The sequence below is a fragment of the Oreochromis aureus genome, linkage group 1, assembly GCF_013358895.1.
Source record: "Oreochromis aureus strain Israel breed Guangdong linkage group 1, ZZ_aureus, whole genome shotgun sequence".
Taxonomy (NCBI): domain Eukaryota; kingdom Metazoa; phylum Chordata; class Actinopteri; order Cichliformes; family Cichlidae; genus Oreochromis; species Oreochromis aureus.
This window is the reverse complement of record NC_052942.1, coordinates 28,219,177-28,235,008: the sequence shown is the minus strand read 5'-3', so window position 1 is coordinate 28,235,008 and position 15,832 is coordinate 28,219,177. Positions and strand designations below refer to the sequence as shown.

Sequence of the window (15,832 nt, the reverse complement as noted above, 5' to 3'; positions counted from 1 at the left end):
TTATAGCAATGTTTTTATTTTATCCCTAAGAATAACTTTTTTTTTCATATCACAGATCTCTGTACAAAAGTAGCAAAGAAATAAATTTAATTTGCTTTGTTTTCTGGGGCCTTTTCTTGTATTAAAACTTTTTTGAATTCTAAAGAAATTTCTTAAATGCTTTTGGAGATCTGCAGTTTTCATTGGACAGCAACAATATTATTCCTCTTTTTATTTAGGCCATCAAACCATGGGAATGTGATTAATGTCAGGCAGCTAGAGTGCGCTTGAATACACACACACACTGTGCTGTAAACTGAGCCCAATGTAATCATAATGATAAAGCAGATTGCCTTAACACACAGATGGGCTTCCCAAAAGCTGTGTGTGTATGTGTGTGTGTGTGTGTAAGTGTGGACAACGCTGATTGGATTGCAGATTTATAGAAGAGGATTACTGCAGGAGCAGAGAGAGAGAGAGAGCGAGAGAGGGGAAAAGAGAGAGGGGGTTTCAGACACTCACCTCTCATTAACTTCCACCCTCTTCACCTCGACTCGCCCTATTCTCAATCACGGACAAACACGCACATGTACACACACATAGATATACACATTTAAAATCTTGTTTAAGTGGAGCATCTCGTTCTTTATATTTACCAATGATATGCTGATTCAGTATTTAAATCTTAGTAATTTGCAAGAAGTTTCAAAAGTAAGAATCCTGCAGAATGCTGCAACAAAAACCATTACTGGGTAGTCACTTAAAAACAATACAGCCACATTTTAAAGAAAAAAGTTCTTGGTGACAAAACCAGAAAATTTCCCTTTTTTGTTGCTGTTCGCGAGATCTACGCCAGTTTTGAGCTTTGTATACCTATTATACTGAATGTAAAGTATATTCAATACATGCCATTTAGGGGGAAGACATTCATGAAGGTTCCAGATTAAATAAAAACGGACAAAGGCGCAGTGTGAAGTGGACAGAAAGAAACAGTCAGAGACAGACAGAGAGACAGAGATGGCGAAAGACAGTGGGCACTGCAGCAAACCTGATTATGACTGGATGTGAATTAGATTCCCTAACAGATGGTCCAGGAGCGAGACTGTAAGGTGCATCAGCCAGCAGTGAGGGGAGGAAGAGGGGGAGGATAGAGGGCATGGGTGGGAGAGAGAGGGAAGAACAGGCCAGGAGGCTCGGAAGACGCGTGTCAACAGCAGCTTGTGGCAGGTCAAAATGGGCATTTACAGTGAAAAGAATCTTGTTTCACATTTTTATTCAGTGTATTTGGAGTGGGGTATTTCAAGTCTATCACTTTCTCTCTCTTTTTTGCAGTATAAATGAAGTAAAGTGATAATATACAGAAGTAAAAGTAATGAACTGGGAGAATCTTTAACAGTCATTGCATTTGGATATAAAGTAGTATTACATGTGTAAGGTTAAATATGATCTGTCTACATGTATTATTTGTAGAATATTCAAGTAAACATTGAAACGCACACATTGGATGGTGCCTGCTTAGGATTGATTTTCTCTATTTTCACAGCTGCTGTGGATTATTGTACATATTCTAGCTCTGCTTCTCTCTCACACCCTATGATGGATAGGTGTAAATCATCACAATCCTGTAGTGACAGCCCAATTTCCCCAAATCTGATCTGCTTAAAGAATGCAGCTTTGATGCTCTACTCAGTTGTGTCTCCTTTCCTCTCCTCTCCCACATTCCGTTTTCCCTTTTATTACACTTTTTTTCCCCTTATTCCCTCTCAGATCGAGGACCGTTTTACTTCACACACACATTCTCTCTCCCTACTTTTGCAGCACTGCGCTCTTTTCCCATCCCCTCCTTGCCTCTATCTCCCTTCCTCCCCTTCCTGTCTCACTGCCTCGTTCCTGTGTCACATTTGAAAGCCCTGTCATATTTACTAGAGTGAAAATCCTCTTTCACCATCTGCTTAATATAATGTGCTTTTAATCCGATGGGGCATATTTTGTTTTTAAACACTTTTTATTATACTTTTCCTCAATTTGATTTGATGTGGCGCCTTGCCCAGATCTCTGTCCGTCTCTGTATGAGAGAGAGAAAGCAGGAGAGCTGTACATCTCACTGTACACTGATAGTTAAGTGTGCGCGTGTGTTTGGGCGTGTGCTACAATGCATGTGTGTTGGTGACAACAGCAAGTGTCAGTAAGTGTTTGGAAGGGCTGCTGCACACCTAATGCTAAGTGATAACACTGCTAATCCACACATGCACATAGAAAGAGAGAAGAATGCTAACCTTGATCAATGACCTTTCTTTTATAAAGGAGCCAGCCTACATTTCATAAAACTGACACACCCGAGTAAAGCATTCTTAACAATATCAATTGAACAGGCAGTGTGAGTGTGTACGTTTATGTATTGAATTCATTTTATATATTGTTCAACTAATAAAATATCTGTGCGCATATTGCCGCCTTGGTTAGGTTGGTAATTTGCCACATGCAGTATTCTCCTATAGACTTTACCCAGGAAGAGGGTGTGTACAGTACTTTCTACTCTTCAGATTTCATAGCGCATAATATGAAATTTAAAAAATAATAAAATACAACAACAGAACTTAAATAAACATCAAATTTTCTGTGATTTATGTATTAAATAAATATTTTGATATGGTTAATCAGTGGCCCACTGTGCGCTGTATGAAGTTGAGCTGTTATAGAGATTTGAAGAACTGTTCTTACAGTAGACAACCATCCTTACAAATACAATGACATACAAAAGATAAAGGAGATGGAAAGGGAGAGAGAGAGGGGCAAACAGAAAGGTGAGGAGAGAGAGGGAGAGGGAGGGAGAGAGAGACATGGGAGACATGGTGACAAAGATAATGCCTGGCAGCAACATACTTATCAGCCAATGCTCCACAAGAAAATGACCTAAATCATCAAGATTCCCATCTGACACACACACACACACACACACGAGTTAGTTGTGCACTGACTTCCATTGTTGCCCTGAACATGCCCCCCTTCTTCACATCTTTTTTTTCATCTTTATATATAATAATAGACTCTATTTTATACAGAGTACACAGGACTTGAAATTTTGTCATTAAAGAAGTGAATAGACAAGAAACAAAAGGCACGAGGAAAACGGATGGTGAACTGAAAGTCTGTACATTGATGCTTGAAAACCGGTATTTATATGAGCAGACTCAACATGATGCTCCTGAAAAGTTTGCAGTTTGAAAAGTACATAATTCTTAATCAATGGAGAGAGGCTGAGAACACCCGGCATGTTTTGCTTCCCACTGCTTCTCCAATCACATAGGGATGCGTGTCTTATTCTCTAGACCACAGCTTTAGACCCAGTAGAAGATCTCCCTTAGTCTTTCTCGCTTTTTTATAACACTGCGTGTGAACAGTGTATTTGCATCTGTCACATTTAGATTCATACTAGAATTCATAGTGTCTAAACTCTCACGCACACAATCACAGACACAGGAATATAGACACACACTCACACTTCCCTTCCTCTGCCAGTCTTTACAGCCCAACAGCCCATCGGGCAGAATGTGTTTTAGCCATTGTCAAATTGATTGTATGTAATCAGGGGTTTATTCTGCAGCCAATGAAGTGAATTACAGGTTTCCTGCCCTGACTAACACTGTAACAATTGATCTGCTCCCTGGTGTGTGTGTGTGTGTGTGTATGTGTGTGTGTGTGTGTATGTGTGTGTGTGCGTGTGCGTGTGAATCTTGTGTGACAGGATAGAGAGACGGAGAAGAAATGATAGGGGGTGTTTGTGTGTGAGAAGTAGAAACGACGACAGAGAGAGAGATTGAGACCTAAAGGGAGCAAAAAAAGAGAGGGGAAAGAGAAAGCCCAGTAGGAGGGAGAGTGGTTTAGATTGACTGTCGCTGTTGGAGTTTTTATTTTGTATTTTATTCATTTTTGTCACTGAAAACAACTATAATCACCCACACACTGTGATTCCACACACATAAACCCACACTGAAACAACGCATAGCTTTTTTTTCTGAGCTCTATTTCACTGCTTTTAAACTACGCAGTTATCTTGCAGAATGCACAACATAAAACACAGGTTCAAAGTTAGACTCATAGGATTTTGCTGCATGTACGTGACCAATACATGATTTCAGCTACCACAAAGCAAAAAGTGCACGTCCTTGCTTGTAATTGCATAAGAGTGGTCACCTACTTCTTTGAAATTGCTGTGTGCAGTTGTTGTGTTCCTATTTTTGCGAAAGCATATTCACTACTGTATCAAACTAACTGACATGGAGTTCAACAACCCTCCAAAGATAGGAGACTGTTTAAAATAGAGAGAAAGAAAGAAAAACAAACTGAACAGTATAAGTGTTGAAAAAGCAATTGAATATATTGATGAAATCATTCTATTCATTTGACTATGACAATGTAAATGTAAATGCTTTTTGCTCCTGTTCCCCTCCTTACTCCATTCTTTAATTCAGTGTATTTTCTTTTATGTCTTCCACCCTTCCTTCACTTCTTCTCCCTCCCAAAGCATTGCTGGTATCATCTAGATAGAATTGTGTAAGGTTTTCTCTCACTGTTTTTTTTTTTTTTTTTTTCTTTTTGCTTATTGGACTGTGTGTTCTTATCAGCATTGAGAGCACAATGCTTGGTGTGATGGAAAGGTATTAGCCAAGCCGAGGTAGCTACATTGTCAGCACTTCTTCCTGCTCTGTCTCTGTTGCTCCCACTTCTCCTTCTTCTCTGTTTCTCTCTCCGCTTCTTCTGCTCTTCTTATTTTTAGCTGTTTTTTTGCTTTTTGTGTTTTTGGAGATATGTTTTGTAAGCAGTAAGGCAGTGAAAGCCATCACATCTTTACACCACGAGAAACCAAAGTTTGGCAACGTATAATTAAATGCAGCCTTGTCATTTTAAATTCCCATGACACTTGTTATGGTAATACTTTTACTCAGTAATGCAATTTCTGAGATCCAGCAGCAGAGCCCAGGGCAAGCAAAATAAGCAACCAGACAATCAGAGAAGTTATCAACAAACTGAGAGTTAGCCGATGTTAAAATGACTAAAAAGACTAGGTTGGACCGTTAGTTCTCTTCTCTTCTCTTCTCTTCTCTTCTCTTCTCTTCTCTTCTCTTCTCTTCTCTTCTCTTCTCTTCTCTTCTCTTCTCTTCTCTTCTCTTCTGCTATTATAATCCCCAGCCCAGAAGGGGTGGGTGAAAACAGTTTAGAGTTGTTTGAGGATCAGTTTGTGTTTATGGCTGCCATCTAGCGAGGTAGTTGTTCAAAGATTGTATATAATAAAGTAGTGCAAGTGCACACAGAAACACAGACTAAAGGAGCGCACGGCAAACAGCACAGAGCGAGGCAGACAGTAGTTTCTCTAATACGATGATTGTATGTTTGTCCCCGCCAGTTGTCAGGCCACTGCATCACCCTACCACTGTAATGACAGCTTGTCATACTAAAGTGGCCCACCTTCTTTCAAAACACACCAAAAAGCTTTTCTTTCTTCTTTCTTCCTTTCTTCCTTTCCTCCCCATGCCTCCACATATTCATCTTTTATGAGTAACTGTGCCTTCCTTCAAGTGAGAAATGAAAAAAAGAAATAGGCCTGAAAAGAGAGAGAAAATGACAGGGATCGACTTGGAAATGGATACAAGCAAAGGCGGTCATTTGTGTGTGTGTGTGTGTGTGTGTGTGTGTGTTGGTGTGGTCTCCCTCAATAAGAGACACCTAAATAGAATATTCAGTGTCTGCAAGAACTAAACAGCGACTTTGGCCGCTTTAAAAATCGTCCGTTTTATAATTTGCATTACTGCTAAAATATAAACCTAAATAAATCCGCTCAACCTCATTTGCTAATCTTTTTGTTTGTTTGTTTATTTACTATTGCAATAGAAACATTGGCACCTCAGCCATTTTCCCAAAACATGCAAAAAATACATTAAATGCAGTAAGTTTGTTAGTGCAAAGTGATTATTTCATGCTTTAACGTATACCGCTTCTTTTTTGCAGTACATGATACGTAGTGCTATGCATAGTGCCTCTTCAATATAGAGCAATCAGCTTATGTGCTAATAACTTGACTGTATTTGTAACTGTATAGGTTTCAATATCTCGAGCATCAAAATCTTGAAGATGGCCAAAAGAAAATGAAGTTAAAACCGTATTCTTCAACAGAACTGAGCAGAACAGCTAATACTAAAATGTGATTACTTTGCTTCCTTGTGTTTTACTGTTATCATCTCATAAAACACTGCTTACATCTTTAAGCCCTATCTGAATAAAGGCAAAGAACGGCAAACACATTTGAGCTGTTTCCACTTTATTTACATTTCTTTAAACACCTAAAAACCTAAAGAATTGATTAAAAAGAGACCCAACCCCTTCTCTCTCTTCACACTCATCTGAAGAGCAGACAAGCACAATAAGACTGCTCTTTCAGCACTGAGCCATCGCTACATAGCACCATAATTATACTGATAACATACATACATAAATGCATTCAACCTCTCGCTCGGCACAGCGCACTGGCTGTGATTTCTTAATCTTCTTTCCTCTTCTCCTCTCCTCTGCATGCGTGTCTTCTTTTTTTATTCTTTTTTATTCCTCCCCCTTCGACTGCCATTATTTTTCATTTATAAGCACAGTTAGAGAGCGCGAGAGAGCACTGAGGAAAAAAAAGACGAGATAGAGGAAAAAAGGGGAGAAGAAACTGGAATGGAGAACGGAAAGATAGATAGATGAGAATTTGAGAGAGAAGGAAAAAAGCGCCTGAGATCTTTTGGCACTTAAACTCTTTCGCTTAATGGTACTCAGAGGGATTGACGGTCAAAAGGAGGGGCCACAAAAGAGCATAAAGAGTGAGAAAGGAGAGATTAAATCATCACCATCACATCATCTACTTAAATGGTTCTACTCTCTTTTTCTGTCACCACTGTTTTTCATCCCATAGACACAGAACATAGACATCTTCTTGCGATCTCTTTCCTTTCCATTTACACTTTTTTCTGTACCACCTAATACTGTCTATGCTTTTGCCTTTCCTTCTATATTTCTCCACAGACTCTCTTTCTATCCCTTTTTAACTAATTTTCTCTTCCTTGATTTGTGTCCAAACCTTTCTCACAATGTCAGCCTCATTCCAAACTGAAGGCCCACCTTAGCATCAGATAAATGGATTTATAGACACTGGTGAATACCGCAAACCTACGATAAATGGAGTCACTGAATTAAAAGGACCTCCAGCAAGGGTTTAATATATGATGAAAAAGGTGAAAAGGGCCAAAGCATTCTATATCATAAATGTCAATTCACATCTGAATGGGAAAATTTCAGGGGAAAAGAGTGTTTCCTACATTACAATGCGTTTGCAGGTTTTTTTGCAGGTCGTCTTTCTGCATATCAGTCATTTTAAAGCTGAGATGCAAATTAAAAGAAAAAGTGTTGTTTGTCAGTAGACAATCATCAGTCATTGCAGTCCTGCAACTACTCTTTTTTCCCCCTTCTGTCTGTCTTTTGCATTAGCTGTCTGCCTTTCTGTTTTCCTGTCTATATCCATTCTTCATTCCCCCACCTGAACAGCTCCCCATTCTCCAACCAGGCACTGTCTGTGTTTTATGGGTCCCTGTAGAACGGGGATCTTTTACAGGCCGACTGGACTTTAGAAGCCCCTCGTTTAGCAGCATCCTGCCTTAATTAAAAACCCCTTTTGTGCTTTCTGCCTTTAACAATGAAAGGGGAGAGAGAAGGGAGGGAGGGCAGGGTTAGAGAGACAGAGAGTAGTAATGCGTAGAGGAAGAGAAAGAGTGGGCAGAGACAGAGAAAGAGAGACAGTCAGAGATGGGAGTGAATAGAAAGTGATAGGGAGAGAGGCAGATAGATAGTAAGGTAGACAAAGGGAAGGATGGAGAGATATGGACAGAGAGAAGATAGCCGTTAATTACAACTGCCATTAACAAGACACCAGCCTCCTTAGGGAGTGGAAGAAGGAAAAGCAGGAGAGGAAGGAGGGAGATACGAAGGAAGGAGAATGTAAGAATAGTACTACAATGATAGTCTGGCACTGATTACTGAGTTTTATTTAACACATACAAAAATATGCATAAATTTATTGTTTTGCATGGCACAGCTTTTAGGAACTTTTTAGGCCGTGAGCTATGCTTGAATATGACAATCTATGTCTCTTTGTGTATGTGCTGTCTTTGGGATGACTGAGCAGCAGAGGAGCTGCTTACTGATTACCTTCATGTAGAACACGCTGCTATTGACTGGAGGGTGACGGATGATCTTGGCCCCAAGGATGGGGATGTGTTTGCGGTACTCTAGATGCCGCTCCGCTACTCTCATGGATGTGGTTTTCCCCAATGAACCACAATATATTTGTGTGATTAAATATTGTTGAATATGACTGTATCTTTCTCCCTATGCAATTCCTCTAACTTTCCACACTCATGATTATCTTACTTCATATTTACCTTTTCCTGTAATGTTTTTTCCCCTCTTGTTCTGTCTCACTCTCTCAGGCTTCTCTGCAGAATGTCCAGTAAGGAGCGCCACCTTGAGTCCAGTTGTCCGTCCTCTTATATAAAGACTGAGCCGTCTAGTCCTGCCTCCCTGACTGATAGTCTAAACCATCACTCCCCTGGTGGCTCCAGCGACGCCTCTGGCTCATATTCGTCCACGATGAACGGTCATCCCAATGGCTTAGACTCCCCAAGCCTTTATGGCTCCAACGCAGGGCCCCTAGGACCTGCTGGCGGCCCTGGATCAAAGCGTTATGAGGACTGTTCATCAACCATTGGGGAAGATTCACAAATTAAGTGCGAGTACATGTTGAATTCCATGCCCAAGAGGTTGTGTCTCGTGTGCGGGGACATTGCGTCAGGTTACCACTATGGAGTGGCATCCTGCGAGGCCTGCAAGGCCTTCTTCAAACGCACCATCCAAGGTTGGCTTCAATTTTAACTTTGTATCTACAGTTGTCTCTGTTTAGCTTGTCTAAATTTCACTCTACGTCTTGCCTCTTGCTGTTTAAGCTCCACTATTTTGTTTATCTCTTTTGGTTTTGTTTTAATATTTTTATTAGTGGTTCTTTTCTTCCACCAGTTTTTTCATCAAAATCTGTGGTTGTGTATTGTTTAAGATTAGATTAGAATAGCTGTTTGTTTGTTTGTTTGTTTTTGTAAATCTATTTGACAGTGTTTTAAGAAAGCAGTAAATAATATAAATAATATATATTCATCAAAGATAAGGAAATATTTTAAAAATGTAAAGACGTTGGTAGGTTGGCTGCAGAGACAGCAAGGTCATATGTTTGAGGTAAGCATGATGCTCTCTATATTGACCTAAATGGTATCCTTAAAAAAGCTTTCAGAAAAGAGAGTACCTAAAACCTTGATGAAAGTAAAGTGAATATTTATACTATTTTTAATAAAAGGAACAGACTAATCGAATTACACACACACTCAGACATGCACACACACCTGAACTAAATTCAGGACATATGATGAAAGCCTCAGGCCAGATGTAAACCCAGATTTTTTATAAGGTACATGTCTCCCTCCTCCTCTGCTAAGTGAGCCACCAGGACACCCACATAGCCTATTTCCTCTTTCCCCTTCACCCATTCTCCCCATCGCACACGTTCACATTTACACATCTATCTAGGTACATAAACCAACCCCCAAAATCTACACCCACTTTTTAACCTCAACCTTGACCTTTTCTTCACCAACAGCAAAGAATAATTTTGGAGCAGTGTTTGCATTCCCAGATCTAGCTGCTTATACATCACAGGAAGCGGTTTAGCCATAAGCTTGTTGTCTGTGCGATAACGTAGCATCAGAGTCGGGTCACGGGTCATGTCCAAAGATCAAGAGTTCAGGGGTTGAGGAGAGAAAGGATAGAGAATAATCCACACGATGAGAGGAGTGCCAGGAATGAAGCACAGTATACTGTACAGGAAGATTAACAACTTGATTGATGATCTTTGTGTTATGTTTTGTTTTGTTTTTTAATTTCACAGTAGAAATTTGATGATAGATAGATAGATAGATAGATAGATAGATAGATAGATAGATAGATAGATAGATAGATAGATAGATAGATAGATAGATAGATAGCAGGCGGTAAACTTTTGAAAACCTTTGTGTTAGTGTAATAATCCTTCATGATTTGCTCAAGTTTTTTAAAAATAACTAACAGGCCCCATCTGTCAGCAGGACAGCCCACTTGTCAGTCAGTCTGCTACTGCAATAAGCACACTACTAGTCAGCCAGCCATCATCGATCCATTCAGTCAGTCAGTCAGTCAGTCATATCAGACAGGATTCATCTATCTGCCTTTCCATCCATCCACCTATCTGTCGGTGCTTTCTTTTGCCTCTGATAAGCAGCTTTCCCAGTAAAGCCCCAGAGACAGAGAGAGACAGGAAGATGTGAGGGGGTGGAAGTCCTACATTCACAAGATGGTCACCACTACCTGGAAATGACCTGTATGTGTTTATTATAGGATGAGATCAGGACACGGTGCAGTCCTGACAAATAGATTAGAGCACACGCGCGTGGCGACAAAGGCAGAGACATGCATACACACACCTAAACTCACAGAAGCTCAGTCAAACACAGACAACAACACGCATATAGCCATGGAATATTTATGTGGATAGGTTTAACCCTTAATTCATCTGTCACTGCGGTGGTGTCAAATAGTTGATGAACTCTGTTTCATTTCATTTATTTGGTTTGTTAAAGCTTAGGTTAGGACACAGCTACATATTAAGTACAATAGCCCAGATAACATATAGATAATGATGCTGTTTTGACTGGAAAACCTCATTTTAGTGTGACATTAAGTAACTTGAAAGCAGTGAGATGTCCCTTTCTCTTCTAATTTCATTGTTTGTTTGTTTTTTATATATTTGTAACACACCATTTTCATGTTGCAGATTTGTTACACATTATAAAAAAGGGAAAATTAGAGGCTGTGGATAGAGTTGTTCTTGAGGGAAAATATGGAAAGCCATATTTAAAACATGCTCAATTAGGAATATTTACCAACACTTCTTGTTCTAACCTTAAAGGTTGAGTAACTAACTACTTTAATTATTATTTTACTTTTTAAATTTTTAATGGTAACCTTATTATTGTGCTATAGCACTACTGTTAATGATTTGTTGCAAACTGAGCTTTCTTGGATCCACTGGACCAATTGGGTCATGACATTATTTTTGGCTACCACACACAGCAACTCATCCTCAGATACTGTGGATGTTCAGCTTCTGCGTGTGGGCTTCTGTTCATCCAAATGCAAGTTTATGTGCACGTCTGTGCACATATTCCTATGCATGGTTGTGTGTTAGTGTGTGCGTCCTGGCAGGAAAGCAGGGCCAGCCTCAGATGGGCAGCAGCAGACATATTGGTATGTTTCAACCCATTAGCCAATAAAACCGCAGGTAATCACCAAAAAAACACCTCCAGCTGGACAGGGAGGAGTGCATGGGGTGGGAGAGGAAAGGAGAAGAGCGGAGAGAAGAGGTACAGATAAACAATAAGTTGAGACAAGGAATGAGAGAAAAGGAGGAAAGGGGAGGGTGGACTGGGCACATGGATGTAGGAAAGAATTAGGGGTATGTGCGTGCTGGCACGTTTGTGCATGTGTGTGTCGCAGCGTGGAGGAAGTGGCTCTGGCAGCTGCTGTTTCTGTGGCGTCAGTCCAGCGACACCTGACAACCTGCATCTATCACTCCCTTATTGAGAGAGGGGGATAAAGGGGAGTGAAGAGGAGGGCAAAGTATGGAAAAGGGAGGTATAGGGCAATGAAATGGAAAGAGAGAGCCAACAAGAGTGGAAAAAGAAAGGCGGTGGAGAGCATGAAAGAGCAAGATGAAAAAGGGGATAGTGATGTTCACACAAAGAGCAGTCAAAATGTGCAGTAAAAATGTCAGGTGGGAGACTAAAGAGAAATCGTTAGGGTAGTATTAAGTATTACCCATATTGACTTAAAGATGTTTATTCAGTAATAGACACATTTCTCAATAGTTCAGGAGGCATAAATACACATTTGTGTGTTTTCTTTTTTAAATGAATATTACAAAATCCATACTTTGTGCAGGAGTTGCGTTGTGGTGAATTCAGATTTGACTTAGAACCCTCATCCATTTTTCAACTCTACTCTGCCTTCTACCCATATTTTCTGTTGTGCTAAGGCAAAAGGTATATGAGAAAGGGAGGTTATAGGTATCAGGCTAGGAGAGGCAAAAGAGATAAAGCATAGGGGATGGCAAGCCAAAACACACAGTAACATTCACATTACATGATCGGTACAATAGTGATCAATTGTCATGCAGCAGGGTGGACATACCAACATCTCAAAAGAGATTGCAGGGGATTTAAGGCCCTCGTATATACCCCGTCATTCACATAAACACACACATACAAACTCACCTTTTTTACACAGGAGCCTCCAAGACCCTCTCTGATCTAAGCTTACTCCTGTGCACTGTAAGACACATAAAGAGAGAAATAAAGACACACGTGCACAGAGAGGAGTGAGATTCTAAACCTTTCAAATGTAATTCCTGCCCTAAACACGTTCTCTGATGTATATATGTGTCTAAGCATGCAAAGGGATTCAGCATACAGTGCATGTTTATTTATCACATGAGCTGTAACAGACACCTTTGAATGTGTATGAATTAGACTGATGTAAACTACATTTTACATAAATATGTGTATAACTAAAGTCCACAGATTTTGTGCTAGGTATTGTTGCAGTTAGGTACTGTAATCTGAAGTCTCACAGATGTTTCTGTCTTGGCTGTCACTTTAATCAATAAATTATATGGGTTTTTGTTATTGCCTGTTAACACTTACCTTCACAGTAGCAATCAGCATGTGTAGCTGTTAACATTTTTCATCACAGTGAGGGTTTTAAATATTTATTCTTAATGCTGCCAGCTGTATAAGTGGCTCTTTGCTGCGGTTAACAATTTAGCAGCCCTTGCTAGTTTTCTTGAAATGGCAAGGCCCATTAATGCATTCAGATTCTGTTTCATTAGCACATTTAGCCTTAGTGTCCGTCTTAATTGCTGAATTATTCTACTCCTCATGTATGATCAGCATGTAAAGCTCGTGTATAAGCTAACTAGTCCCACTTATAGTGTCCATTAGACTGTAAGGGTTCCCTCAGCATTTAGCATGTTTAGCCTTTACTTTAACTAACAAGGCCAATTAATGAGTGTCTTGTTACCCATTAAGAAGTGTTTGTGCATTTAGCGTTTTCCCAAGCTAACTAGCCCCTTAATCAGGCCAGTAATGAGAAAACATCCTCTCCACAGCAGCAGTCAATAGTAATCACTGTTTACTCTGTTTCAGTGGGAGATGTATTGGCTTGCTGGAATACTGTAGTTATCAGGTGGGGCATTGGTGAAAGAGAAAGGGATATTTTTCTTTTCACATCCGAATGCAGGTCTTAATACTGATAAATAAACCTGAACATAGAATCAAGTTGGGCAATCTGTAACAATTCAAGCTGCTCCAACGAATCCATAACTATGTTTTCTTCTGAACTGGGAGTAAGCAAATCGCTAAGTGGAGGAAATGAGCAGAAATGGAGCTGCAAATAAGAAGACTAACAAGTGAGAAGGAAAAAAATGAGAGGAAAATGGCCACAGGACCCAAAAAAGATGTTAAAATGTCTCATTTAGATGTACAGTATATTTTAGTAAAATGCAAAAGATATAAAAGGTATAAAGAAATAAAAAATATGACAATATACTACTATAATATAGTACGTATGAGAAAGAGTAAAGTACCCACAGAAGTGCTATTAAACTCACACTCAGAGTGATGTTTTGGTTGGCCTCGGTTGTGAAGTTAATAGACTTAACAAAGGTTAATAATCTTGCTTTCAACACTGCATCCAAGTGTCACCGCCTGTCCTGCTGCTAAGTCACGCAATCTTAGTTGGCTTTATGGTCTCATGTAACGTAGACACATCACCTCTGTTAGTACATACACAGATACACTTCTGTGTTTTTTAAACAACAATACAGGTGGTGTTCCTGGCAACTAATTTTCTAGTAAAATAAAACAGAAACATTTTGAATAATTAATTGAAAAACATTTAAAAATGGGCAAGATTTAGGGCAGTTTAATAAACACTGGTAAACGCTTGTCTCCTCGCCCATCTAAAAGCCACTCTCAACCTTATTTTTCAGTAATGAAATCACTTGGTGCTCTGTATGACACTGCACACATATGACATTAGATTAGTTTGTGGCTAACACCCGTAATGCTAGCACGAAAGCCTTCTTTCAAGTCTGTGCAGAACTTGGTGACATATTCCTCCTGTCAAGTGCTTATATGCCACGTTTATCTGACACAGCCTACGTATATCAGTACACTTTCAGGTCAAAATACTGCAGGTCAAAGGTCAAGACAGAGGTAGCTCAATCCATCCATCCATCTATTTTCCTAACTGCTTATCCAGCGAGGGTCAAAGGGATGCTGGAGCATATCCCAGGTGCTACGGGGCAAGATGCAGGGTACAACCAGGATAGGTTGCCAGTCATAAGGCTAGAACAGAGAGGCAGACAACCACCTACATTCCCATCCAAACCTATGGATAAATGAAAATTGACAAGAAGAGAATATGCAAAGTCCACATAAACCCACCAAGAAGGCCAAAACCGGGGGCCTTTTTGCTGTGAGGTTCTGTCCATATTCATCATTTTATGGTTTATTTTATTGCATACATGTGTCTGTGTGCTCTGTGTTTGTGATGATGTGTCTATCTGAAATGAAACCTTTCTGTCCATCTTTCTCCAACATGTCTACGTGCCGCAGGCAACATTGAGTACAGCTGTCCAGCCACCAATGAGTGCGAGATCACCAAGAGGAGACGCAAGTCGTGCCAGGCCTGCCGCTTCATGAAGTGTCTGACTGTTGGCATGCTGAGGGAGGGTAAGGGAAAAGGTCTCTTCTTTATATTTCTCGGCTAAATGTGCTACATGTAGCATTTTAACGTCAATTAGATATTCTGCATCTTAAGCAAATTTTCACACAACATTGTATTAGCTTACTCATTTGTATAAACGTGTTGAACAACACTACGTTAACGTCCAAATTCACAAGTTACACACAGAAATTTATAAGGGCATGTTACACACGCAGACCCATTAACCAACACTGTATACATGGCTTTTAATTTTGGTTTGCTCAAATAAAGATACAAATTTCAGGTTAACTGCGACGCTCAGCAGTTGTTCGGTGGTGTTGAAAGGTAAAAGAAACACAAGCGGTATTATCTGCCCCCACACCACTTTGATTAAATACACTCACTCTCTCATTTTCACACTCCCATGTTGCTTTTTGCCTCTTTCTCTGCCTCTTGTCTGCCCACCTCTGACCTTTTTACTCCCACTGCACTTCCAACGATGAAAGGAGAGAGAGGAGTGGCGAGTGTTAAAGAGAAAGACTGAGAGAGAGAAAGAGGGATAGAGGAAGGGGGAAGGTGCGAGAAACCGAGGGGAGGAGATCGAGGAAGGGATGGAGGGGGGAGAGAAATTGATTTATAGGAGCGGAGGAGAGGGACCAAGGGAGGATGAGAGGCAGGGGGAGGATAGTTGAATGAAGCAGAAAGCGTGTGAGAGAGAAAGAGTAGAAGAGAGGAGGGTCAAGGTTGTAATTGATGGGAGACCTGGCCTACGCCCCCTTCCCTACAGTGGTCAGGGAGCATGCCTGTGCCGACGCCTGCCAGCCCTTCCTCCATCCATTTCTGTCTTCATCTAGCCCTACTGTTCTCCCGCTCATTATTACTGTACCCTTTCTGATGTTTTTTTTAATGTCTTATAGCCACT

The 15,832-nt window shown here is 40.3% G+C and overlaps 1 protein-coding gene across 3 annotated transcripts in view; it reads left to right on the top strand.

The window, feature by feature from the left end:
• The window catches only part of esrrga (estrogen-related receptor gamma a), a 73,214-nt gene that overhangs the window by 14,114 nt on the left and 43,268 nt on the right, over window positions 1–15,832 (top strand). For all 3 annotated transcript variants that reach the window (XM_039611888.1, XM_039611896.1, XM_031730924.2), the window contains exons 3-4: window positions 8,496–8,920; window positions 14,820–14,936. In XM_039611888.1, coding sequence (XP_039467822.1) covers window positions 8,496–8,920; window positions 14,820–14,936 — 542 coding nt within the window. The remainder of the gene's footprint in view (window positions 1–8,495; window positions 8,921–14,819; window positions 14,937–15,832) is intronic.